The sequence below is a fragment of the Aptenodytes forsteri genome, unplaced genomic scaffold (assembly GCF_000699145.1).
Source record: "Aptenodytes forsteri isolate BGI_AS27 unplaced genomic scaffold, ASM69914v1 Scaffold2, whole genome shotgun sequence".
NCBI lineage: Eukaryota > Metazoa > Chordata > Aves > Sphenisciformes > Spheniscidae > Aptenodytes > Aptenodytes forsteri.
The window spans coordinates 9,601,565-9,629,423 of NW_008795695.1; the positions used below are offsets into that span (position 1 = coordinate 9,601,565).

The window sequence follows — 27,859 nt, forward strand, 5'->3', positions numbered from 1 at the left end:
AGCCTTGAAAATAGAATACACTTCAGTGAGTTGCACTTTGGTCAGATGCCAGCACATAATAATTTCCTATCAGAGCTAGCTCTACAATAAGATTAAACGCTGCTCAGTACAAAAGGCATTAACTTTTAGTTCTCACAGCAGCATAAAGACCCATTTCATGGAGATTGCTATAAACAAGATATTTTCTTTCATTCCTCAAAGCTTCTTGCATTTTCCAAATGATCGTCAAAAACATTTATTGAATCAATACATAGTCAAAAAGTTGTTTACAAACCATAATGCAGCATAAGTATGCTATTCATTATTATGTGCCTACAAATGTGATTCATGGTTGTTTAACAAACAGCATGCTTGCTGCTATCATGCAAGAAGGAAAACACGTTTTTAACTAGAGAAGTGTAAAATAAAGGGGATGTTTGCCAGATTTCTCTTTCCCCCTCCCCCAAATACATGGTAAATATTCCCTGAAGATAAACAACAGAAAAGCAAAAGGTAGCTTTAGCAACCACCTGGAATTACTTGGCTCCACATTTGGAGTCCCCTTCATCTCCCATCAAGATTTCTTAACTGAAAATGTTTTACTGTATCTTGACACTACATACCATCGATTCCTGTGGAATTTAAAATACCGTTTTAAAATTGAGGAAAGATTATACAGGGCAGTCGCTGCAAACATGCAAAGATATTTTAATGCAAATCTATATACAACACACTATGCATAAAATGTTTTCCATCCCTTCCTTATTTTTTGCTTTACTGTGTTCTCTAAATTCAGCTCATAAGTGACGCCTAGTGGTAAGATACCCTCCCTCACTAAAGGAGCTGAATAAAAAGCTGCAACTGCATCCAGCTTTTGAGAGCAACAGAGATTCACGGTGATTTTAATGTAATGCCAACACTGTTTAGCTCAGCTGGGCAGGGATGCTGATCAATACTGGAGTCTCATAGTGCTGGTGAATGCACTGGAGATACCTGCAGCATGCCAGCCTTTCTTCAATAAACAGCTCCAGTGAGAAGTTGGAAGAAACTTTTATGAGTGAACAAATTAAGAGATAATTTAGCCTTCTAATACTTACAGGAGCCAGCATGAACAAAGCTCAACTGTCAGTCAGATCCTGAGCCTGGACTACTGAGTTAGCACCCAGGAAAAACAATCTCTATTGAACACTTCAATTTTGTCTCAGAAGTTAGTAAAAAACCTTTTAGTTTCATAGTCGTTTTGCACTATAAGATTGGTTAAAAAAAAAGCAGCCTCTGAGCAGAGAGCCAGGAAAGCCTAGTTTCCTGTAACTGTGTCTCATAGTTTAACTGCAATAGCCATCATCGTCTTTTTCTCCACACCTTCTACATACAGTCACTATTTCTGATATCTCCCATACCTTCTCTTCTCTCTCCTTTCTCAACAGGGCCAGCTAAATGCTTCTCAGCAGCATTGGCAAAAGTTGGGGTTTTTTTAAAGAACAAAACAATTTTTCAAGGCAAGATGGCAATTTAATGACCCTCACTGATCCAAGCAAGCTCTTTGTATCTGAAGAGAGCCAAGAAAAGACACTGTTTTCAGCCTCTGGAGAGGGAGGACTGCTCCTGCTTCTAGGCAGTGAGACCAGCAAGGCTCCAGTCAACACCACAGACCTGAAAATTCAGAAAGCATTGCCCTTCCTGGCACTCCTCCCTTATTTGGGGGTGGGGAGGTGTTATGAGAGGAAGGAGCCAGTTCAATATTGCATTGATGTTTTTTCTGTGAGAGCAGTGTGCTGCTTCCCTTGTCACGCTCTCGTCACCTGTTTCAGCTATAGGGAAGAACATAGGTGTCAGACAGCAAATCTACAGTTATCTGTTACCGTTCATGTCATTGCAACTCCCCATAAGATCACCTATGCAGTTATACATAGAGCTGGTATCACTCCACCACATCCACCCTGTATCTCCAAGCTCCCATACCTCAACCCCCATGACACCCCTCTCCTCCCTTCACAGCAACATGCTCAGTCCCTCACAAGTTCCTGCCTCTTTACTACCGCTTGCCTGGCCAGCTGGGAGGGGAGCAGAAGAGGGTGGGTGTTTCTGTCAGAGCGGTGTTTAGGCAGACTGGCAGTTCCACTAGCATGCCAGGCAAGACTGACAGGCTGCCTTGGCGTATAACTAGCTTTGAAAAGCACCCTGCCCTGGACTGTATGTTATAAAATTTGCTATAGAAACTCAGCTTCTTTTAAGCTTTTACCTCCAACAAATAGTTGGAACCCAAAAGTTTAAAGATTTTACTAAAGAACTTGCAGATCTGTTAGGAAACTACACTGATAAAGGTATGCAGAATAATAGAAGACTGAGGAGGAAGAAAAAAGATGTGCTAAAATATACAGTACTTATTCCACCGACTGTATGACATGTTTTACAAAACTGTTCACTGAGGTACAAAGGAAATATCACTGAGAAACAAGAACCAGTATCTTGGTTCCCATCTGCAGATTTCCTTCTCTTCCCCTTTCTATCCATCCTCACTCATGCTGCACCTACCTTCAAGTCCCATAGTTCATCCTCCCTCTGTACGCTAGAGAGGGTAAGGACAGAAAACAGAAGAGCATCCCTCCTCTCAGTTACTCTATTAAGCTACCACAGGTTAAGAAATTACCCTGTGCTTGGTAAGCCACAGTAGCTGACCATAATCATTCTCTTAGTCATTCACAAGTGTGAAGTAAAAACACATAATCTTAAATCTCTACAATTTATTCTGCCATGCCATTCATTGAGTTCTCTCTTCTTATGCCCAGCACTACCACAGAGCTGGTGCCCAAAAAGCCCTACGCTGCCTAAGCACTTCTGAGACTGGCCTTTTTCCACGCTGAACCTGCAGAGGATTTAGCCGGCGAACTTCTCGCCTCTGGAAGTGGGCACAAACCAGGAATCTGCAGGGGCTCACACCTCAGTCAGGGTGGCATTAGCTCTCAGAAGAATGGCTTTCTGCCTTCCTCTGACCAAGAGAGCTCTGAACTGTCGAAGCAGGAGTACACAGTCACTATGTACGTTCATTATCTTGAGTGCTGATGGAGGAAAAAAAAAAAAAAAAAAAAGGAGCTACTGACTGTCAAATAACCATCCCCTCTTAGAGGGCCATTCCTTTCAGAACCACACGGTTAAACACCAGCAAACAGTAGGGACTATTACTAGAATCCAGACATTGATAGAAAGAGCTTTTCAATGAATGACAACAACACTGAAATAGTTTTGGTTTATGATCAGTGTGACCCCTCTGGGTTTGCAAGTTTTGTTATAAAGAAACAAAAGTTAATTTGAGGAAGGGAGGGGGAAGAATACAAAACAAACAAAAGCAAACCCACCCTTCCCTGCACACACATGCACCTCAAAGCCTTGCAAACCAACAAATAACTTTGAATTTATTATGGGGAAAAAAAAAAGACTAAACACATGGAGTTAACTTACAAATATTTTTTAATTGTCAGTACTTGTTATCAGTCCTTGGGTTAAGTTTTACTGATAAATTCTTCAGAAAGCCACTTCAGAGAAAAAGCATACTACCTGTCAGAACACAAATGGTTTGCCAAATGCACTGCATTGCCTAACCAGCCTAGTAGAAACACAGCTTTTAACAGCAAAAAAGAGTTCCACACATGGCATACATTAAATCCATTTCCCAAAAAGAATAAGCTGTTCCAGCAAACACACATTTTTACTGGTACAGATGCATTTACATTGCTGTATCTACTTTTTTTTTCCCTGAAGCAACTTTGCCATAAAAGACATTTTCATCCCTAGCCAAGAGACAAACCGGTAAAGCTTTTAAGTCCAGACAAAGATTTCTGGCAACAATGCACTGTTCGTTTGAAATAATACATATAATACCTTAACAAAAGTAAAAATGTTAGACATAAACTATTTATCAGTGATCAACAGAATCTTTTCAGATCTCTCACATGGTGTGCTTTTCATTCAACATTTTTCTCAGCTCTCGGGTTACTTCTGAGCTAGAGCAAAGAGCAAATTTCCTTTCTGGAATAAATACTTCCAAAGGGCTCTTGCTTTTTGTCCTACTGGCTAAAAAGGCAGGGACGAGGCTTACACTTCAAGGATGATAAGAGAAAATAAGCAAGTTTCCTATTTTGTAGAATATACATTTTTGGTTTGCTTTTAAGCATGAAAACTTGGATAGCAATAAAAATAAGGCTTTGGAGTTTCAGTATAACTACCCCTGATTTTAGCACTGGAAATTTTTAAAAAACTCTGAAGTTTCACAGTTGAATCTCAAGTTCTACAATACACATTAATATGCATGGAAATATTTCAGAAACAATTGTCTCAAAAACGTACCCTGAAATCTAGGTTCATTATAGTGTTAGCTGAGAGTTCAAATTTCCCATCCTCAAAGAAAGATTTATTCAGGATAAAGTAACTTCATACTCTCTTTGCTGACATAATGGACTTGGAATTTAAACACAGCCGATGCCATCACAGAATCAAAACTGAAGCTCAAAACATGTAAATTTGGTCCGACTGAATTCTGATTGTGCTGTAGTATACTGAGTTATTTAAATACACAAAGTTGTCTTCACACTGCATTACCCTTGTGAGTGCAGTATTCTGTATCTCAAAGTGTCCTTTAAAGGAAAGTTTGAAATTCAAGAGGTACGTTCAATTGTACTTTTTTAATTATTCTTTCTGCCTCCAATAAACAAGAGTTAAAATCTCCGACTTCAAGCTTCAGCCAGTATGTTTGTATTGACTGTTTATTATTCTGGAAGAACGTGCTGTTTAAAATATGGTTACTAGCTGAGCCGAAGTAATGAAGACTGATTACATTTCATCATTTGGCCACCATCCATTTGGAAGGTATTGAAAAAAAGTGACTCAGCCTAACACAGCCTGAGGAGTTAGTAGTCAAGTTTAAAAGGCTTCAGATCAGCAAGTGTGTGGGTGTAATATACTTCCTAATGGTAATAATCTCTATTCTGACAAATCCCTCTCATTCTTCAAGGAGTGAATTCTTGTTTTGAAACCTAGAAGATGTTATGCTGAAACTTATGGCAATAAAATACAATCCTAGCATTTATGTCTGAAAAATTATCCTTTAAGATGGCAATGTGAAAGAGTAAATATTTAAGCATTTAAAGGCAAAGCTGCAGAAAAAATCAGATCTCTATGCTTGAAGCTACCACTGAACATATGGGTGCCAGACAACAGGCTTACAGTGATCACCATTTGTTTCGACACTGAGTTCACCCTGCATCACAGTGACACAGAATTTTCTTTTTACAGCAGTGTGCAAGTCTACAATTTGCTTAACTGCTTTACACCAGATCAAGGAAAGAGGAAAAGAAAAAGGTGCTGTGTTTCAATATCAATACTTGTCTCTAAAATTACATTTAACACCAACAAGTTGTGCAGATTTAACTAAACTTTTAACCAGCAAGTAACCTGCCTTTCATACTATATTGCTCTTGGTTCAAACACTGCCTTCATTGTTGTTGTAGCACTGTATCAATATAATATGGATTTTTCCCAGTTCACTGAATTTAAAAATGTCTGTATGGGTGTATCTGAAGCAAACCATACTTGCAAGCCTTAGTGCAAAAAGTCTTGTGATGAAAGAGTTACCTCAAGTGCTGTTACTTTCCAGGCCCCCTACCTTATACTCGATTTACAAGAAAGGAGATCAGGAATAAAAAGTGCACACTGTCACAGCAATCATTCAACACCAACAGCAGCGAGCACTAGCTGAGGATTGACGAGCGTAATTTTACATGGTAAGATCTAGACCTCTTAACAGATGGACATTATCATCCAGTATTCAGACACTAGAGATTTAATTTGAATTCAAAGCCATAATATTACCAGAATTTCAGTCTCAGACTGGTGGAGCCTGTGGACATTTTAAGAAAAAGCCAGGTGAACAAAAGAAACACAGAAGAAAAAAAAAAAAGAAAAAAAAGAGTAAAACTGAAAATCCCCAAGATATGGGAATCAGTCACAGCAGTAATGTTATTTGAGAACTGCAATACACACAAAAATTTAATAAATAGTATTTTCTAGTTTGACATCTCAATCTGACATTTTAACTGCCTGTGGACATTTTAAGAAAAAGCCAGGTGAACAAAAGAAACACAGAAGAAAAAAAAAAAAGAAAAAAAAGAGTAAAACTGAAAATCCCCAAGATATGGGAATCAGTCACAGCAGTAATGTTATTTGAGAACTGCAATACACACAAAAATTTAATAAATAGTATTTTCTAGTTTGACATCTCAATCTGACATTTTAACTTTCTACTGACAAGTAACCTAAATATTGTTACCCCAACAGTGGTAACAATGTGATCTAATTTCCATTGTTTAGAAAGATATTCAACAGCTAAAATGAGATTCAGCGCTTACTTAGTAGAGCCTCCAACTCAGCCTATCTCCAACTTGAATATAGCCCAGCTGGAAATCTCTGCCTGTTTTAGAACAGTATCAGCAGCATAAATCTAGTCTGGCTAAGCCATATGCAGTCAATATATCACTTTTTTAAAAGCTCGACCATCCCGTTCCTAATGTATTTTTCTTGAGTGATAAAATTCAGTTGCATAATTTTCAACATAACTACTGTCAAGGTTTAAATATTTCTTCTCAAATCTCCTTCATTCCACTCTAAACTAAAATTTTCTTTTCATATGCCAAAGGCAAAAAGTGCATTACAAAGTTTGTAACTCCTCATGAAACAGTAACATCTGCCTTTCCAAGTCTTTTTTCAAAGAAAAGGACACTACATTCAAATTTAATTATGTGTAAGTTAATTATACCTTTGCTTATTTTTTCATACACCAAACTAGCCCCTAGTTTTTACTTTTTTTTTTTAAGTTTATATATAATAATCAATAACATTAATGAAATCCTGGACACTTAAAGCACTTAAAGACAAAATTCAACTCTTCTCCCCAGAGTTAGCTTTTATGGGTTTTTTTTTTTAAGGAATTAAAGAAATTGTCTCCCCAAATTCTAAAGTTACACTGATTTTTCAGAAAGCTAATGCCAATTCTGCTTATATTTTACTGGGTTTTTTTAATCCATGTAGTAAGACTGCGATTTTAAGATACATGATAACCATATAAACTGGAAACTAAAACTTCAAAATATGAATCCTAAGGAGGAAAAAACCAAAACAAATTCCAATCCACCCCTCAGAAGCAGCTAAAAATTACATTGCAACACGCACTGTCCAAGACCCAGAGAGTAGACAGGAAGATCTGAAAGTCTTAATAATCAAATTTGTAGCAATCAGCATAATAGATTTGATGGGATTATTTACAGCATCGCAACAATAATGCAAAAAGACACAGATTGTTCAGGAATTGTAGGCAGAGGAAAAGACAAGGGAAGCTATTTATTCATATAATAAAGTTGAGAAAGTTTTATTTGATGTCCACAATGTAGTAGAAAATAGGTCTGATGAAAGTTCTGAAGTGATAAAGGAGGAAAGGGGGGTGGGAAGAGAAACCAATGAAATCACACAGAACAGGGTACAGCTCTACTGTAAATTGAAGCTTATAGATCAGAAAGAAAAAAAATAACCAAACTAGCACTTTAAATTTAAAGAATTTAAAAATTACCAAAAAAAATCTACATTTTTTTCCCTAATGGAGTAGAAAATGCAGAGCAAAATCAATTATTATTTCTTCCACATAAGCAAAAGAGGCTTGTAGTTTCTAAAATTAATTAGAAAAATCTGACAAGGTTAGGTCTACCCGTGGTTTTTAAACATAATGGTACAGATGCAACTTCCAGTTTGGGGGTGAGGAATCATTAGTGAACTGCCAACTCTTAGAAACAAGGAGAAGAGCGTTTGCCATTCTTCTATTTTTGGAACTGCTAACAGGACATCGAGCTTGCTTGATTACTAGTTGACTCATTATGACATTTCTTATTACAGGGAAGCATAAGAAAATCATTTAAAAATCACTTGCTGTCAATGAGCACTACTTGGATAATCTCTCAGGGAAGACATATACTATCCAATACATCCCCAGTGACCTGTACTGGACAAGCTCTCCATACAAATAGTGATAAAAAAAAAAGAAGGAAGTTCAAGAGTACTAGAGCTCGCAAGACAGTTTCCTCCATTTGCAGTACTACTGACTCACTCTGATCTTAAACAAGTTTAAGTATTTCCTCAAATTATTCACCTGTCAGGTACACTTCTGGTATCTCCTTGCTCTCTAGGAAAGCAAGACCACCTATGTAGAACATGATGTATGGAGAAAAATAAATAACTTGTTAGAAAGCTGAACTATTACATACTCCTTATTTATTTTAATATGCTCTCTCTTCATTATTAACTGTAGTTTTTACACATAAGTTGCAACTTCCTTTCACACAATATTCTGGAAGCATGTCATGGCTAAAGCAAAAGACACTGAAACAATGAAAACACATACAAACACAGAAAAACCACCATTTAAAAAAAACTTGGAAAAACAACATTTAAAAAACTAATTTTGGTATAAACTTTAACTATACAGTATACCTTGCAAAAATATCTTTAATAGATGGCCTGCAACCTGTAATATGCCACTAGATGGCAAGTTTGGATAGAAATTAGCTAACTTTTTTTTATTCATGGGGTGTTTGAAAATTGCAAGTGCATAGGAAAGAAACAATCATGAAAAGAGTGAAGGATGAGAATAAAAAAAGGAAGAGTTCAATAAACTACAAGTCTTCTGTACAGAGCACATTTAATATTAGTCAAAAAGGCTAAATGGGTTTTAGTTTTGTTTCCACATCTGCCACACAAATAGATAATCAATTCTTATGAATTTACTGCTCACAGACAGGGAAGAACTTGTTTCTTATATGGTCACAGACAACAGCATTGGCTGTGGCAACCACAAGAATCTAAGATCTGGAGGAAGGCTGAGAAAGGAAGCAGCAGAGTTAGGTCTTTGGAAAGCAGACTTCAGCTTATGCAAGGAATTGCTAGTTAGGCTTCCTTGGAAAGCAACCACAAAGGGGTTAGGAGTACACAACACATCTATAAGAAGAGGATGAGGAAGCTGGGCTCATTCAGTTTGGCGAAGAGGAGGCCAAGGAGTGATTTAGTAACAACCTGTAACTACTTAAGAGTGTTAAAAGAATGACAGAGCCAAACGCTTCTTCGTAGTGCCAGATGATATAATAAAGCATCAACAGCCATAAATTGCAGCTTGAGAGGTTCAGGCTGGACATCAGGAAAAAAAAAATCACTAGAATGGTACAGCAGCACTGGAATAGGGTGTACAGACAGGTTGTAGCATGCACCCTTGGAGGTTTTCAAGATTCAACCAGACAAAGGCCATGGCTGACCTGATCTAGTGTTGGCAACAGCCCTGCTTCAAGCAGAGGCTGGATAGAAGCACTTCCAATAGTATTTTCACCATTTTAAAGTGGAGGTGGATCTGGCAGAGTTTGGCACACATGAAAGGGCAATCATTCAAGGGGAACAAAAAAAAAAAAAGCTCTCTGCATTTTGCCTAATTTTGATCAATTGTTACATCCAATTCAAGTTGCTATATGAGGGCATTACTTAATGTACCAGTAGAAAGTTTTGGCAGTCTTCAGAGACTTAGAAAACAAATGCAGATTTGAATTTACAGATACACCTATTAATAGTATTTTAGTCAGTTTGTCTGGATCTGCTGCTGTCTTGCCTGCCATACAATGAAGTCACATATAGATTGGGAATACGTGTTAAGTTGTGCAATGCTTATCATACCCACCTTCCCGACTAATGAACAGTGTTTTGAAAAGTACAATCTAAATCTAAAATATCATCCAAGTTATTTAAAAACATTCAGATGTAATATGTCACTTTGTTCATTGATTGATCCTGTAGCCAAAAAAGGATATTATATATGATACCACTGGAAACAGGCATCCAAGGAGGAGCTTCTATCATTCAGTTCCCCTAAAGATAGACATCTTGTTTCTGTGCTAACATAAGGGTGGTACAGAAAAGGAGCAGGAATCAGACAAGCACGCCAAGAGCAAGTAGTGACAGCGCTATATGTGTTGGAAACAACAACCTCAAAGAGCCTGAGTAGCCTGTATTGCTTTTTAATCACCTACTGCTTCATCTCTTCAGATCAATATAATATGGTTCTCATGTATTTGAAGTAATGTTTAAAAAAAAAGTTAAAATTACTACTTTATATGTTCTGCACAATTCTTCATGGCAATGTCTCAAATTGAGAAGTCCAGAATAGTCAGCTGACTATTTGAATTACAAGAAGCTATTCTATTTCCAGGAAATATTAGAACATCCTCAGGAATAAAACCCTTCATTGTGTAATCGCACACTCTTCCCTACTCACACAGGTCTTTCAGTTTTGGTCTGCCACACCATTCTCCATAATTTGGGTTTGATCTTTTGTTGCCAGCCTATACAGAACTTTCTACCTCATTTTAAAAGGAAAACAAATACTGTCTTTTAAATCAGTTCTTTCCATAGCTTACCACAGCCTTGTGTTTTGATATTGCAGAAGCATGCAAATAAGCATAAAAGTTCTTAACAGAAATATAGCAAATATATATGGGAAGTTAAGCCTGCACAATTTCCCAATGGTTATATTCAAAATTACTACTAGCAGGTAACAAAACAGTGACAGAGTAGAAATTAAACTTTTTGCTTACCTATAATACATATGTAAACCTCTCCAAACAAAAATACCACGTAAGAAACAAGGTGTATTTAAGTGAACACTGAATTTGTCTTGTAGGGTAAATCTCAAACAACTGAAATGTAAGCAGAAGCATTACCTCATCAGAAGAGAGCAGGTAAATAGGTGTTAACATAGGAATTTCACTTAATTCACAACTCAGGCCAAGTGATATCAGGATCTCCTTGAGAACTTCATATCTCTTGGTATTGCTTATCTTAAGCAAATTAAAATCCTCTTCAGTTCGGACATCCATAGAATTGATATCCAGTTCCAAGTGTGCCTGGCAGGATATGTGCAGAGAGAATAAAAAAAAAATACTTTGTTGGTATTACACATTTTAGCATGGCAGAGAAAGGCAAGCACAACAGTTCCAAAAGCATCTTTGTTCTGACTGTGGTTGCTGAACTATCCAATGTTACTAGTGCAATTTAAAACTTTCTCATGTCTTCATCATATCTACACAAGTAGGGCTTTATTATCCTAATAAACTAGGGAATACCTATATATTTATAGTTTCCGATTCAGGGATCACAGTTGCCAGTACATTACACAAAATAGCCCTTCTTAATAAACGGGTCTTCTCCTAGAGTTGTTGTTCAAACTTGTATTTACCAACTTAAACTTCTCCTTCTGCTTTTCATGTCTGCTAGCAACCTGGAACCAACAGCAATATTGGTCATCTTCTGGCTTGTACAAGAGCAGAATTACATTAAAATTGAAAGAGCTTTATCAGAGGTTGCACAAGATATGTAGAACTCGGGCTGAGCAAGTCCTTACTGTGTCACATGAATTAAGTTGCAATCAGTGCAGATAAAGAAATGCTTCTGTCTGAAAAAGAACTAAGAACCCCAGAACACCACCTTGTAGAGAATCACTTCTCAAGGCTGAAGCAGATGCTTAAAAGTAGAAATGAAATGCAGAAGGAAAAAAAAAAAATCCTTTCTAGACCGTTTTTTAAATAAGTGTTCCACGATATTTAGAAGCCTTTGTACCCTACTATATGTATATTCATTTAATGAAAAACACAAACTATTATCTTTTATTTCTCCAATTTTGCACATTTTAATGGTGTTCTTCATCTTTCATATATGATCTACTTTATTGAAATTCAGGGAAATATGCTGAAATGGGAGAGGGGGAACAGAAGAATACAGAAAAAAGGGAAACAACAAGTCTCTGACAGAATATTTAATGGCTGATGTCACTGTCAGTCCCCTGAAGAGAAAACAATAAGGCTTTTCAAATCCAGACTGGAAGTAATTTAAAATTATAAAATGACACAATAATCCTTTTAATCTGATTTTTGAAGCTATACTGTAATGCCCTTATTCTGGGGAAAACCTCTGCAGTATTGAGTTTTACTACAGCAGAAGGGTCAATTTAAACGGTACAGCAAAGCAGGTTTTACCATGGAACTTGCAGAAAAGGATAGCAACAGTATCTAATCAATTTTCTAGTACAAGCATACAGCACATGGGTGGCATAACTTCCTACACAGAGCTATAAACATGCTACTATGTATAACAGTTTCCAAAAAGCTAGCAGATTTACTCTGATAAACTGATAAGAGACAAAAACGCTTCTAAGAAACCTGATGACTACTTCTGAATTACATAATTGCTAGAAGAGTATATGCTACCTGATACGTGAGCAGTTAAATTTGAGTGCTCTGGGCTCCTGCAAAAGTTCTCCTGTAACTACAATATTTGTAAAAATAGGTCCTAGAATCTTTCATAAAGTTTGTTCAGCTATGTCTCCATTATATTCCTCATCTACTTAAATACTGGTAAATAAACCTTGCTCTGCTTTTCTCAATGTGCTGTTTGAAAGCAAAGACAGAGTAAGGGAAGCGATGTAATTGTGAACAGCCATGCTAAAAAGAAAATGTTTACCTCTGCTCCTACTGAGGCTAACTCAAAACATGCAAGTTGCCTTCAGGCTCACTTTAAAAGTTTTACTGTGAAATGGCTGAAATCTTTCCAGATATAATAGCACAGGTTATACACCCAGGTAGACGCGTACTTCCAGGGCACAGACTTATTTTCTAAGCTTAACGGTACCTCTTATCAGCCTTTCTATTACTCAGAACTTTAGCCAGGTATCTGTGAATATTTAAATAATCAGTGACCAACATTTAATTTTAACACAGCCATGGAAGCTTCCTCACCCATTCATTATCCAGGAAGACAGAGAGTAACAATAACAAAAAAGATTATGAACGTTTGAACTTATCTGTTGTTTAACTTTTTGAGGGGGTGTGGATTTTGTTTGGTTGTTGGGTGGGGGTTGTTTTTTTTGTTTTTTTACAGAGATCACAATACTGTAACACTGTAACACTATTTGCTGGGTGGGGTTTTTTGTTTTTTTTTTACAGAGATCACAATACTGTAACACTGTAACACTATTTGCTGGGATATTATTATTCTTAAGTAGAGTGAGTAAGATTTTGGCTCATTCTAGACGCCCCCAATTCTGTCCCCCAGGTACGCTGAGCTATTTGTTAGGTGCAGAACATTAAACATTTAAAAGTTTAAAGCCTGAAGGAAGACTCAGGAAACAAAAAAGCAAGTTTCCAGCAGAGTAGATTCTCTACCCCGCCTGCCCCCCCAGCAAAAAATATAGTATATATTACTGACTGAAAACATGTCAAGGTTTAGAAAACAAAAAACAAGTTTTAGAATTTTAATTTTGATAGTAAATAGAAAAAATGCATTCCAGTTGAATAAAGGGTTTTTTTAAATGATGGAACAGCAAGGCCAACATCATGAACCTAACATCCATCTAGATATTAGCCCTGGTTTGCTTCATTCACAACACTAAGAAACAAACAGAATATAACTGAGAAAATGGTAGTAATAGTAGCAAAAAAAGAACCAACAGACCTAAATCAACAATGGTATTTCAGTGCAGTCAGAGACTAACCATTATTGTGCAGTTACTTCCTCAAGCAAGAATTGTACAGCAGTTTTTCTAGACATGGCATGCAACAAGTAAGAGAGGCTGGGACTCTTTCATTCACTAGTCAGATCCAGAAGTGCTGGCTACCTTAACCTTAAACCTTAAGAGGAGACGTCTTTCAAGTTTCTTGCAAGGTTTATTTTACATCCTCTCCTGACTCTCTGGTTCACTATAGTTCATATTTTTGTAAGGATGTCTTTTTTTATCTTGCCAGTATAAGCTTTCACCCCGAGTCCACCAACGACTCAGATTTTCCTGTTCCCACCTCCCAAAATCTGCAAAACGCACAGTTGTATCACTGCACAACTTCTAGCAGGCAGAAAAGGATAGCTCTGCTCTTGAAGATGCTTGCTTACTATGCAAATCTGCTCTCTCCTCTACCACCCGCTGTGATCTTGCATGAGCTACACGTGCATGGCTACATGGTGAAAACAAGGAAGTGGAACAGCAGTGACATTCCCTACCATTCTTTAAGCTTCCCGAGGATCAAGTGAAAACCATTCTGCATTCAGAGACCTTGTACATTCACTGAGACATCCATCTATACCTCCCCTTGACAAGCATCCCCAAGAGCATGCAACAGGAACAAGTGAACTTTTTTAGCATACCACAACGTCATGTAGCAACGAGCAAATTAATGCTTCTGCATACACAGTACCTGAGTAAGAATGGCTTCTCCTCCGCTGTCTCCGTAAGTCAGATGAACAATAACTGTATCTTTATCAGCATTATTTAATTGACTTAATGTCTTCACTTTGCTGGTATCTTCCTTCATCACTTCCTCAAAAATACAGCCACTGACCAAAAGATTTAACTTAATTTCAGTACTGTCCATTTTAGAGACCACTAATTCATGAACAGTCTTCTTCAGTTTGTTTTTTCTCTTTATTTGTACGCCATCAAATGTAAAAGATGAAGCAAACCCTAGAATCTTTCCGCCCTTAGATAAAAACTTCATAAATTGTTTGTGGTTCTCCTCAGAAATAGGCTCCTCTGTGGCAATGATCAACAGCAATGCATTATCAATCCATGGAGCTTTCAGAACTTGCTCCTCATGCAGCTGGTAGATGGTGTAGCTGCCTGCATCAATGCAGTCCTGAAGGATTGATTTTACCTGCTCAAATTCCACTTTTGCAGTTTCAGAGCCAAGATAAATCAATACATTAGGGGGCTTTCCAGCAAGGTTTACTCTCTTTATTCCTCTTGCTAGACAGTCATCATTCTTCTCTTCCAGTTTGCTATTGCAATCATCTGAAAGTTCTGGAATGTCTTCTGCAGAGGCAAATCTGACCGATTCAATAGTACTGTTTTCAAGTTGCAGGCATTCACGACAGCTGGAAAGATGCAAGTGATGATGTTCTCCAGCACCTGTCTCTTTGTCAGATAGACTGCTGGATTCATCTTCATGCTCACTTTCTTTCTCTAGCTTGGATTTCTCCTCTTCACCTTGTCCTGCAGACTCAGCTACTCCTAATCCTGATTTAAAAGTAGTCCCAGAAGTAGCAGCAGGAGTTACTTCATCTATTTGTGTACTGCTTACACTTTGCTCTTTTACAGATGATGCCACCTGCACCAACTCCTTCAGAGTAGATTCCTGCAAATGGACAGCTGGAAGAGTTAAAGAATAAGAAAAGGGGGTTATAAAAATGATATTAAAAGAGCTATGATGAATATCACTACCACAGCGGGATTTAGATTTAATTTCAGTACAAATCACCTATAATAGCAAGAATTTCCCTTGTTTGACACACCAATCCTAACCCCCCCCCAAGAACGTAATAAATTTGCACTCATAACACAAGTCATTTACTCTAATGACTCTTTGTTTCAGGAAAGTCTGACAGAGCACAACACTCGATATTTACGGGGCACATTTAAACAAACTAACATTTACTGTGAGTGCAAAAACATTTGCACAAAAGTAAAACATGACAGCTACTGTACCCAAAGCAGATGTGTTCTTAACGGAACACTAGTCTATGGGTGGGAAAGTGAGGAAGTTCTCATAAATGCATCACCTTGTCAGCTTGTTCTTTTGCCTGTCCCTCTGTCCCCAGCAAAGGGCAAAATGAAGCAAGGGAAGTACCTTTGGAAAAATACTGGGCCCTTAAGGAGGGCATGGTGGAAAATTGCCTACTGCTATTTTGAAATAAACTATTTTGAAATAAGCTAATAAAGTGATGATATTGGGCAAGATGGAAACATTGAACCATGTCTCTTGCATTGCTGAAGGTTGCAGATAAAAGTTTGGCACAAGTTAAAGGGGGTAAAAAAAGTCTGAACTGCTTTCAGTCTGCAGAAAGGGAGACGTACCCACTCATAGCAAGACTTGGGAGCTATGAATCCGAGGGAAAACTAGCAAATAGGAAGAATTGTTAAACCTTCCCCTTTCTCTCCCCGAAAAGGATGGAAATGCAAAGGTAAAAAATTTCTAGCAAATACAAGTGAGAAAAGAAGGGCTTGTCAGCGTGAAACTTGCAGAGCAAACTATATAAGAGGAAAGAAAAAATTCTCTTCATAAGGTAATTTTTTTTTCAGCTGCTGAGCCACGAAAATATTTCAAATCAAAGTCTGCAAAATTTTACTGAATCCCTCTCCACTCCCATAAGGCCAAATAAACTTACTATGTTTTTGTTTCTGATTTCTCAAAGAAATTCAGTGAGAAACTTGATTAACAAAATAGGCAACTGGCACACAATACACCAGATCCAAGTTCAATCACTTTCTTCACTTAACAACATTTGCATTCCCTTGAAAATGTATCCCCTTTGCCTAGTTTGGAGCAGAAATTTGAAGCAAGGTTTTTTCACATCCCAGGAGAATTTCAGAGCTACCAGCCTATATGCTATTCCATCAACAGCCTCCATCAGCCTGTTATCCTGGAGCAGTTCTAGCATGCACACAGTACCTGAAGCAAAATGAGCCAGAAAACATTCTGAAAAGTAAATGACTGGGGCACTCTCTCAGCTTCCATCCCCTCCTTGCATGAATACTTTTGCAGAACAGCACCAAGAGACAGAGTTTCACATCAGACACATTTGTGAGCATATTCCTACCCTCTTGCACCCTAGCTAGCTGTTCTCGATTTTGTTCTTCCCCGACTTTTGCCAAAGCACTATGATCTACATAAAAAACCCAACCAAGCAAACAAAAAAACTCCACAACCAAACACAAAAAAAAACCCAGACCAAAACAAAAAACCCAAGCCCCTTTTTTTTTTTTTTTTTTTTTTTTATAGGGCAAGCCCCCTTTTTTTTTTAAGCAGGGTAGGGGGCAGAGAAGAGGATTTTTTTGTAGCCCAAATCATTTTATTAATCTACGTGACCCACAGGTTTATCAACACAGCTGAGAAGACACAACTAGGCAGGAAGAAATGAGACTGCTGCTGAACAAAAAAAAAACCAAAAAACAAACCAACCAAAAAAAAAAAAGCATGGTTCTACCCCCCAAGAGCTCACTACTCTACAATACCCTACAGACTGCATATTATGGCACTTTTAGAATGGTGCTGGAAAAAAAGAAGTTCAATCTCATGCAGCAAAGGGAGGTGAAGCTTGGACTTCCCACAGCCCAGACAACAATTCTATTTAAGAATGGTGTTAGAAGTGCAACCACGACTACTTCCTTCTCTCTGTGGAATTAGCCATGAACTCCCTCCCTGCCTTAGCTGAAACTATTAAACTAGTGAGGACATAATGGCTCACAGTTTTGATATCATTAAATTCACCCCCTAAAGAAATAAATCACCCACCAAAAATTCAAAATTCAGTTAGCAATGACACCATCCTCCTTCCCCTGGTTGTCCCTCTCCCTGTTTAGAAAGCATTTGTGAGCTTTTCTCAGTGATCTAAAGGATTAAGATGCTCAAGTTACAGCAATTGTTCTCAGCCCATGTTTAGCTTTGAATACACTTTTATTTCAAATCTGAAAAAAGAAGACATTTGCCTAAAACCTTCTGTATTTTTGTTTCAAATAGATCTAAAAATTTAACAGACAAGACTTACAGAAACAGCATTTTCTAACTTCACCTTTGTGACATTTATACATTCATGCATTTGCAAAATATTAAACACCATCTTGGATACTTGGAGATCTCATCATACTAAGGTGAATTATTGGAAGTAGCTTATGAGGCATTAAAGAAAAAGAGGGCTGTTTATTCCAAAAATCTTTTGATCCATTTTTCTGTTATTTCTGCTGCTGCATTTGTAAGATGTTCTGTAAAGAGAGAAACTCACTCAAAAAGTGGTCTAACTTTTCAAGGAAATTTATATTGGACAGTATTCATTATAAAATATGGTCGTGCTACAGTGATCAACTGCCTAGAATGACAACAGGAAGAAAACATTGTGCCAAAATAAATGCATAGTTTTTTATGTAGGTATAAATTCTATAAGCAGAGTCCTAAAATAACCATGAAACAAACATGTTCTGCCATTAAAAACAATTCATCAAGATACTTACAAACGATCTTGTGTGGCACCATTCCGTTATCCATTTGAAGCCTGTCTTCCATGAATGCTATTCCAAGGTTACTGAAATTATCTACACTTGCTTCAGCAATTAACTTATAAGGCTCACCAGGTTTATAGGCCAATGGTGAACAATAGTCTGACCACTTCACAATCTAGAATAAAGCATATGCATGTTTTTCAGTTTGAAAAGGTTACAGAAAAATATCAAAATACCAACAGTATTATGAGTGTGCAAGATGAACTGCAAATAAAAACTGCCCTTCCTTCCCGAACGATTCTGCCATTAAAAAGCAGCACAACAGTAGGCAGAGCCAACAGAGGAACATTATCAGACCAAAACAGCACAACCAGCAAACCCAAGGACTGGAAGTAATTTTAAAGAAAGTACTTTAAAAAAAAAAAAGCAAGCTACTAGGATTACAGAATACTAAATTGGCAGAATCAGTTTTAAGACTTGTTTCTGTGATGCCTGATGTGTTTAAAACAACTACTACATTTAATAGTATCATGAGACAACACATCTCAACTAGAGAAGGCTTTCAGTTGACAGTTCCTATCACACAAAACTGCACCCTTCATGACTACAAAGGTCAATGTATGAGACTGAATACAACCAAAAGAACCTACTGAGGAAGGGTCATGTAGCAAGCAATATCTGCTACAAGATTCAGGCCTGAGAGAATTAAACAAAGCAACATCCACATTAAATGTTGAAAGCAAGCTGGGAGTACAAATGCATCTTTCCCAAAGATCAAGGCTATAAAAGCTTCAAGTAACGCACAAAATGGCAGGAGAGCATTATCACATTCTATAAGTAAAATTCTATTTGTATTAATTTCCAAGACATGGCTTTCAGCACAAATTCTAAAATGAATGCTGATAAAAAGAGCAAAAGTAAACTACTAAGGTTTAATAAAAGTACACACTGACTATCAGAAGCATTAACTAAATACGGAAGAGTCAAGCTGCTTACCTACATCAAAAATTCCGTTCTCCAGAAAAGAAGCATTATGAAAGTGACACACTTGGGTTTGTTTTCTTCAAGAACGTTTGTTAAACCCAAACTACACAGCTGCACCTTCTTGGAGAACAAGTTTCAAGTTTAACTATAAAAGCCACAAATGGAAGAAAAGTGAAAAGAGTTTTGCTTTCCTTCTGAAAGGCAGGCACATTAATAAAGACTGCAAATCTGTCTGCTGACTCATAACTGAAAATGACCCCTTTTAAACCTTATGTTTATAAAACAACAGTACCTAAGAAAATAATATTCAGACAACTGACGAACACAGTGATTTAAGAGTCGCGCTCTTATCGCGACTTATCGCGCTCTAGAACTACCCGAAAGGAGGTTGTAGCAAGGTGGGTGTCGGTCTCTTCTCCGAAGTAACAAGTGATAGGACGAGAGGAAATGGCCTCAAGTTGCAGCAGGGGAGGTTTAGATTGGATGTAAGGAAAAATTTCTTTACTGAAAGAGTGGTTAAACATTGGAACAGGCTGCCCAGGGAAGTGGTTGAGTCCCCATCCCTGGAAGTATTTAAAAGATGTGTAGATGCGGCGCTTAGGGACATGGTTTAGTGGGCATGGTGGTGTTGGGTTGACGGTTGGACTCGGTGATCTTACAGGTCTTTTCCAACCTTAATGATTCTATGATTCTAAGAGTCAATTCTGAAAGCAAAAACCAAATAAGGCACCCAATTTCAGTGAAAATTGTGTGACTGATACCACAGCCTTTATTCTTTATAGGATACACAAACCAATTGTTCTCCTGTGAAGGCATTTTTAGAGACAATGAAGCACCACCTGTTTTCATGACCTAAAAAAAAATATTAGACTTCACCATGTCATGTGTTCCAGATACTGGGAGACAACCACATAGCAACTCCAGCACTTTGACACTGTCATCACCAAACCACTTTCATGAAGTTCACCCTTTTATCACTACACACAAGATGTAACACACCGATTAAACACAGTAAGAAAAAACACTTCTTTTGAATGCACAAAATGAGGGTGAGCTCTTAGTCTAATTATGAACAAGTAAAATATCTATCAGCTAAATTTACTTTTTTGCCTACTGCAGTTAAGTGGTTTACATAATATCCAAAAGAATCTATTTCCACCTTTTGACTTTACAGTATTTCCCAAAGGAACAAGAAGAAAGAAGAAACTCAGATTTCATACAACCTTAATGGTCACATCTCCTTTCTAAGTCATTCTCAAAGACAGTCTCTGATTAGCGCAACCCAAATGAGACCATCCAGTCTATACTCATATTGGTGGCCTTTGGATACCTAACAAGAAAACTAGCTGGGTATCTTCTGATACATCACCTATACTAACCCTTAGTGAACAAACTCAGTTTCAAAAAGAGAAAAAGATAGCAGCGTGTGGGCAGTGTGTTGGTGTTTACCACAAGGTCAGCTGCATGCTTTAACTTATGGGTTAAACTCTGACTCTGTAACACAAGAGCAAGTAACAGCTTCAAACCAGCCACACCAGAACACACAGCTGGTAAGAGCCAGTCCTCAAATTCACGACAGATGTATCACTCGGGTCCTGAACTCCTGGACATAACCACCACTCACGAGTAAAAGCAACGACAGCGAGTTTCTACCTCCAGGACCTTCTTAAAGGTCATCTCCATGACCGCACCACAAAGAAACACCAGCTCCGAAGTTACAGGATATATTTCTGGGCACACTAGTATTGACCAGTTCTGAAGCAGAACAAAATCGCCTTCTGGAAGATAGCTATACCAGACCCTGATAGATTTGAATCACTGTAGCTGGAGCATCAGTCAGACTTCACCCCACTGTCACTTGGGGAAGTCTGTGACCAAGTCAGCCAGAATTGCCCCAACCAACTGCCTTGAGTGATGACCTGGACAGCACCATCACTTTCCAGATGGAAGGTATTCCCAGCTGTGTTTAGTCTATTGGTACAACATCCACAGCTGGAATGGAAGTCTCCAGTTGTAGTCATAAGGCAGAAAACTCTTAACGCCCTGCTGCTAACCGCTGGCAATTCACAACCACCAGTGACAAACATGGCAGATACATTTGTGGTATAGGATACCAGCTTCCTTCTCTATTTTCCTCAGCGTATGACTCCGGGCTGCTATCTGTGGTGGAGGGTAAGAGACTCGCAGCGTATTTAGATATCCTTTCTTACCCAGAGAACAGGCACAAGCAGGTAACACCCATGTCACCTGGAAACTGCGAGGAGGCTATATTGATGCTCTTGAGCTTTTTTTCATGGCACCAAGTAAAACATCAGACATGCTAACAAGTAAAAAGTAGTTATTGCTGTCTAGTGCAAATAGAGTGAATACACAAAAGAACCTCACAAAGTAAGGCTACTGCCAAGACATATGACCTGTAATCCTGCTCATGCAACGATCTATTTGCTTCATAACAAAAATCCTCAGAGAATATTTTCAAACAGGCCAAGCTTTCCTGCTACGACTAGAAATCTTCATCAAAATTCTGTCAGAATACAAAATGAAAGGCCAGCTCTTACTAAGAGATGAGAAATTATTTATACTGCTGCTTTCTGGGTCCACCTCAGTTTCAACAGAAACCAGTCACAGATCACTGATAGCCCTACAAAGAATGGCTTTTCTGTCTAGAAATTATCACAGGTCACAGGAGCAATCTGTTCTTACAGACCCTGTCTATGTCGACAGCTGGCTGCCAGAGGTAGCAGAATTAAAATTCACTAGAAGTCACATATACACAGAAGAACAATAAACAAAATAAAACAGCAGTCCTTTTCCTCTTTAGTTTCGGTCTTTCACCCAGACTACCGCTTTTGAGCTTGACAAATCAAATTAATTATTAATGTATACATAAGAATGCAAACATTTTCCATTCTAAAGAAAATGCAAACAAAACCAACAAGATTAAAAAACTCCACTGAACAATAAACCCCAAAGAACAACAAACTAGAGCTTCAACTCAGATGTTTTTGTGGACCTCTCTGCTACAAAAAAAGTAAAGTAAAAAAAAAAAATAATCTCCCTTAGCCTTCTGTCTGAGTTGGCCCAGCACTCCCCAGGTGCACTCTGAGACAACATAGAGAGCACAGCAGGTATCCTATCTAGTTTATCTCCTAGAAGTAGGGCCCACCTGGATGGATTCCACAGTCTTACATCAAAGGCAATAAAAACATTTACAAACCAGCTAATGGGTCTACTTCCTATGTGCTCCAAGGAAACATGAGGCCAGTAGAAGCAGAGTCAGAAGACTTCAGCAGAAAAGGTCTCAGTCCTCAGCAAGATTTCAGTGCCTCCAGGCCTCACACTCTAAGCGTCATGGAGATAATGATTTTGCCTGATGCAGCACTTCACCTGGACATCATTCCTCTAGAGGGCAAAGACTAACACGCTCCAAAAGCACGCTCTGTTGTAGACTTGACAGGCCTCCATGGAGGGTAAAGTTACTAAAAATTTGACTGCAGGCACAAATCTCGAATTGTGCCCATTCCCAATCTGTCCTTCTGTCCCTGCACTCAAGTTACCTAAGACTATTCACCAACCACTCTGCTCTCAATGTTCACTCCAGCAGAGGACTCCTGGATCATCTCCCAGAACAAATGGCCTGGAAAATACACGTTCCTCATCCAGGGAAACGGACAGGCCACAAGCACCTGTGTATGTGACAGGTTTCCTTTAACTCCAAAAAGAAGCTTGAAACCTGATGCCAAAAAGCAAGGATGACAGATGGCCCTTTAGGGTGCTAAGCGGGGGCCATTCAGGAAGGCACCTTATCAACTGCCCTCAGGTGGTGATCCTAGCTTGTGGCATAGCCTGTTTAATGGGAGGGCTCTGTCGATTTTATGGTACCCCAGCGACCAGGCCAGAGGTTTTATTAATGCCTACCCAGTGATATCCTAGCATGCATGTCTTTCCATTTCTCCTCTTTCCAGTAGGTAATGAGGTCCATTCTGTCCTCTTCACTACGGAGAGCATACAGCACACGTAACAACTGACTGCCTTAGGAAGGAACTATGACAACCTATACAGCTTAGAAGATTTTTCCTCCCTGCAAGGTAAGTTTATCTTTCGCTTTGGGTTAAAACCTTTCTCCCCCTTCAGACCTGCATCCAAGCTGAGACACCTAGGCAGCAAGCATTTCTCATGTGAGGAAAGAGTTATAAAACCAACAAATTTTAGGAGAGAGACAGACATTATCTCAAGTTCATAGTAAGTTTTGATAGGGTCCGGATACTATTTTTATGCATAATCTGTATAGAGATGCTATATATTCAGTAATTCAAGTTTTAGAACATCATCTTTTAAATCCACATCTTCACACTTTCAATATAGTAGTGGAGAAGACACTTTTTAGATTTCTAAGTATCTAGGACATGAACATTTAGTAAGTATGCTTGCCATAAGGATTTCAGTGCTAGTTAAATTTATATCTTTGGATGCCTCAATAACGTTTTGTAAGTATTATGCATTAAAAGGCAAACACAATTTATAAAATTCCAGCCAAGAAGTACTGCCATTCCCCTACTGCATTTTATAGAAAAGCAAAGAGATTAAAAGCTTGATTTTGGCCTTACTTCTGCAGACTGACAAAATTATCCAAATGTATAATACTTTAACTTGTACTTATAAATCACAATGAAAGATTCCAAGAGAGACTTCTATTTCAATTACAACTTTTCACAACCACTTGGTTGGAGGCTTGAAGAGCTTTTCAGAAAGCTTAACATATGCTTGCTCTGTATATTCTTACTGAGGCATTTGTTTCAGCTAGTGTCAGAGACAGGATACTAAGCTAAATGGACTTCTGATCTGCCTTAGTATGACAGCTTTCAAGCATTTTTCTCCTGTTCAGCGTATCTAACCACACATGCCTTATTCAGTGTCACGATGGAATTCTGCAGTTCCCATCCACAGCCAGAGAAGTGTTGTACTAAAAAAAAAATCTCAGTAAAACATCTATGGGTCTATTTGAAGCATAAAATAGAACTAGAGTATTAACAGTGATTCATTTTAATGAAGAGGTTACCTTTTTATTCCCAATAACATTATAAACATACAAAATCTGCCATTGATTTTTTTTCCTTCAAGTGTTTTAGGTTTATACCTACCAAATGACCCATCTGTACTACTTTCTATGCAAGAAACAAAGAGAACTACTTACCTCTTTTGAAGAGCCAGGTACTTTCTGCAAATTATCTGTCTGAGCTGAAATGCTTTCTGTCACAAAAGCTATATGTTCTGCTTTAAGTAACTTATCAGGATAAATAAAAGGAGAAATGAGAAGTAGACTCCATCTGTTTAAGTCATCAAGGAACTGAAAGAGACAGGAAAGAAAAATAAGTCTGTATAGCAAGCATCTGATTTAATAATTCATTTTTAAATTATGCCCAGCCTAAATTAAAATCTGATCCTTCAGCCTTACATGAAGGGTCTCTACCATTTCACACTCCCCACGAAGAAAACAAGGGGTAAAGGTCTGAACCATTAAGCAGGAACACAGCACAAGTAAAACTAAAAGTGACAACCAAGCTTTTAAGCCAATTCAGACTCCAGCTTTCAGCTTTACAGGAAGAACGCACAAGTGAGCAGGCCACAAGACCACTATGCTATTGGCACTGTGACGGTTGTGGGCCATTTGCCACTGGCAACATCCCTCATTCAACCCAGTCCTCCTCTCCCATTCACACTGCAGTTCACCCTGCCTCTTCCTTCCTTCCCTCTTCTCCCCTGACTACACAAACCCACGGTCCTGCTGTCTCAGTTCTGGTGGCTGAAGGGCACTGTCTGCTACTTGGCAGGGACTGAGAAAGCAGTCACAACACACAGTCTGCCTGGTCAGTCACTACAGCCCCTCTAGCTGGATACTAGTCCAGGCAGCGTTCATTCTGGTTGGGTAACAATCCTCCAGGAAACATACAGTCCCACTGCTAAGTCACATACGCTGTCTCTACACCCATCTGCCGAAAGATGGGTGCAACCTGTGAGCCACAAGTGACCCAAGAACTATATTCTACACAGGTCTAATTTTTAGACCTAATTTACAAAGTTTCAGGACTTCCTTTGTAAAGCCAGTTATATGAAGACAGTCATATTTTGTGGACATACACAACATCAGGACAAATTCTTTAAAAAGTGATTTGAAAACTCTTAAAAAAATTTGAAATAAAAGGAGAGGGTACTTACATATATATATAAAAAATATTTGAAATAAAAGGAGAGGGTACTTATATATATATATAAAAATAAAAGTCCTCATGCATTTACACCAAAATTACTCATTCAGTATGTAACTCTAAGTTTAGAGTTAAAGAAATAACTCATTCGAAATAAATTTGTCCATAAGGTAGTCTATCCACTTAGCAGACCATTGTACCAACATTTCCTTCATTAAATTATAAAAATGGTTCCCTCTCTTGTCCTCACAAATGAGCAAATAAAGCTCAATAGCTGGAATCAGTAGACCAAAGAACAGTTTTAAGAACCTCAAAGCTTCTCAATACATAATCTGATCCCACATCATATTACATCAACTTTTACGTAGATATTGCATTGAACTTAATTTTTCTGCCGTATTTTAAAAGTGGCAAACATTAGAAATAGATATTTTGCTACTACTATACTAGAAACACATGCTTTGCACACCTTCAGTAATTTTATGTGGAAACATAAGAGAATTTCCCTATAGCACACTAAATGTGTACATCACTCCACATCTAAAATGAAACTGCACAATATTAAGTCTATGGGGATAGATTGCCAAACGAACCAGCTTTACTGAGCACAGAAGCTGCAAGAGTAAACATTGCTACCTTCCACAGGAAAGTGAACTGAACTCATAAAGCTTTACAGCATCTTAAGCATCCAATTTGATTAAAGATCAAACAAAAAAACTTTACAGGTTACAATTTATGACTTGCTGGTATCTTATCTTAAGGAAGCTACTGATCCCAAGCCAGAGGCAGTTATACCTACTCGGAAAGCAAAGTAGCTCAGCTAGCTTCCTAGAAGCCAAAAAAGCATGCTAATTAACCTTTTTCTCTTCACAGTGTTCTCAGACAATGTAGAGAGCTCCACAGTGATGCTGCCTCTATCTTTAATGCAGCCAGATCAGAGCCCTTATATGCCACACTACCGACGTGCAGCGTGGCAGGCATCTTCCACAGGGATTCTCAGAGTCAAATGCAACTGGTAACTTTCAATACATATTTTTAAGAGACAAATACATTTTGAGTAATAGCATTGACTTTACACCAAACTTCAAGCCAAGCTACAGTTCCCTATTGGGAGTTGGGAAACCCTTTAAACATAAATAACCTGACAAGCTTATAGAGTCAGTCTGCATGAATAACATTGCAGACAGAAAAAAATGTGCTTACTGTGCAAGGACCAAGGAGAAGCTATTTCAGAAATGAGCAGAAGTGGAGCAAAGAACAGCATAAATTAGTTGAAATATGATTTACAAAACAATAATTCAGGCCAATTGAGGCTGAACTCCTCTAAACACATGGACAATTATTTGGTTTTGTTTTTAAGAGCTTTATCAAAATGTGAATTATGTGTTTAACTTTCCTGTGAGAGATTCTGAGATTGTCATCATCGCTTTTAAGTATGAAATAATCTGCACATTAGATAGCAGAGACTATTTTTGAACAAACTCCATTAGCATTTGCGATCTTATTTTCACTGCACTGAAAACATCCTCTTTACACACAGAGTTTATGAAAAGCTTCTCTGCTTCTTAAAGAGTAGCACTTAGCCAACGACATCGTTCATAAATACATTTCAGTAACACCCATTTAAGTAAAATGTCTAACAGCAGATAATTTCCACAAACACACACATAAACATCAGCAAAACAGTTATCAAGAAGATTCTTATCCACATGAATTCTGGTATTCAGTGACACATTTAGACAAATCCCACATTCATTTAAATAATTCAGATGATTGGGGGAGGGGGGGGTGCCAGAGGAATTCCACTTCTAAACCTAAAAGTCAGAAGCAAGCTTCCTCTCAGGTTTACTTCATCAGATGGCAAGTGAAACTTGTTCAGGTACAGTGTTTTTCTACTGTCGTGGGCTACCACAGCCTCACCCCACCCTCCTCTCTCACTGTCCATTTGCGAAAAAGTGATTTTCACAGGTCTTGTTTTTCGTGTCACTTTCCTCACTTGAAACAACGTTTTGTATCGGGAGAAGCACGCAGTTCTCCATAACCAAAAGCTCAATTCAGACTCCATTACAGATTCAGCTACGTTTTAAATCTCTGACACAAATCTTGAATGCACAAACATGGCAAACATTTTTAGACTAAAGCCTTGTATGTGCTAAAAGTATGTTACTAATACGGAAATACTAACAAGTTCTCCTAAGTGCTCCTATTGCCATAGCCGTACTTACAAAGCTGCACTTTACACACGTAGTAGAAAACACTCCTCAGCCCGCTCCCTGAGCCAGCAATCTATAGCAGTGAAGAGGGGTAACTGCAACTGTACTAAGATTTTCTACCAAGGCAATTACCTGGGTCTTACCTAAGCTTTACCCTTGACAAGTGGGGCTGTGACAGGCCTGGGAAGCTACCCGAGTTATTTTTTCAATCCCAACCCCCAGCCCGCCACTGACAAGCTCGCTGTCACACGCCGAAAGAGAAAGCGCAGCCTCAAGCCCCGCAGCCGCTGCTCCCCTTTCCTTCCGGGCTCCGCCACCTCAGCCCACGCCAGCCGCTGCCGAGAAAGGCGCCAGGCCGCCCCCGCTCC

The 27,859-nt window shown here is 38.4% G+C and overlaps 1 protein-coding gene across 1 annotated transcript in view; it reads right to left on the minus strand.

Annotated features, from left to right (window-relative positions):
- Positions 1-24,416, minus strand: part of HLCS (holocarboxylase synthetase) — a 122,450-nt gene extending 98,034 nt beyond the window's left edge. Inside the window, exons 1-4 of the mRNA XM_009282979.1 lie at positions 24,267-24,416; positions 18,101-18,263; positions 14,295-15,244; positions 10,776-10,958 (exon numbers count right to left, since the gene is read on the minus strand). Coding sequence (XP_009281254.1) covers positions 10,776-10,958; positions 14,295-15,244; positions 18,101-18,152 — 1,185 coding nt within the window. The 5' untranslated portion in view covers positions 18,153-18,263; positions 24,267-24,416. The remainder of the gene's footprint in view (positions 1-10,775; positions 10,959-14,294; positions 15,245-18,100; positions 18,264-24,266) is intronic.
- Positions 24,417-27,859: the final 3,443 nt, after the last annotated feature.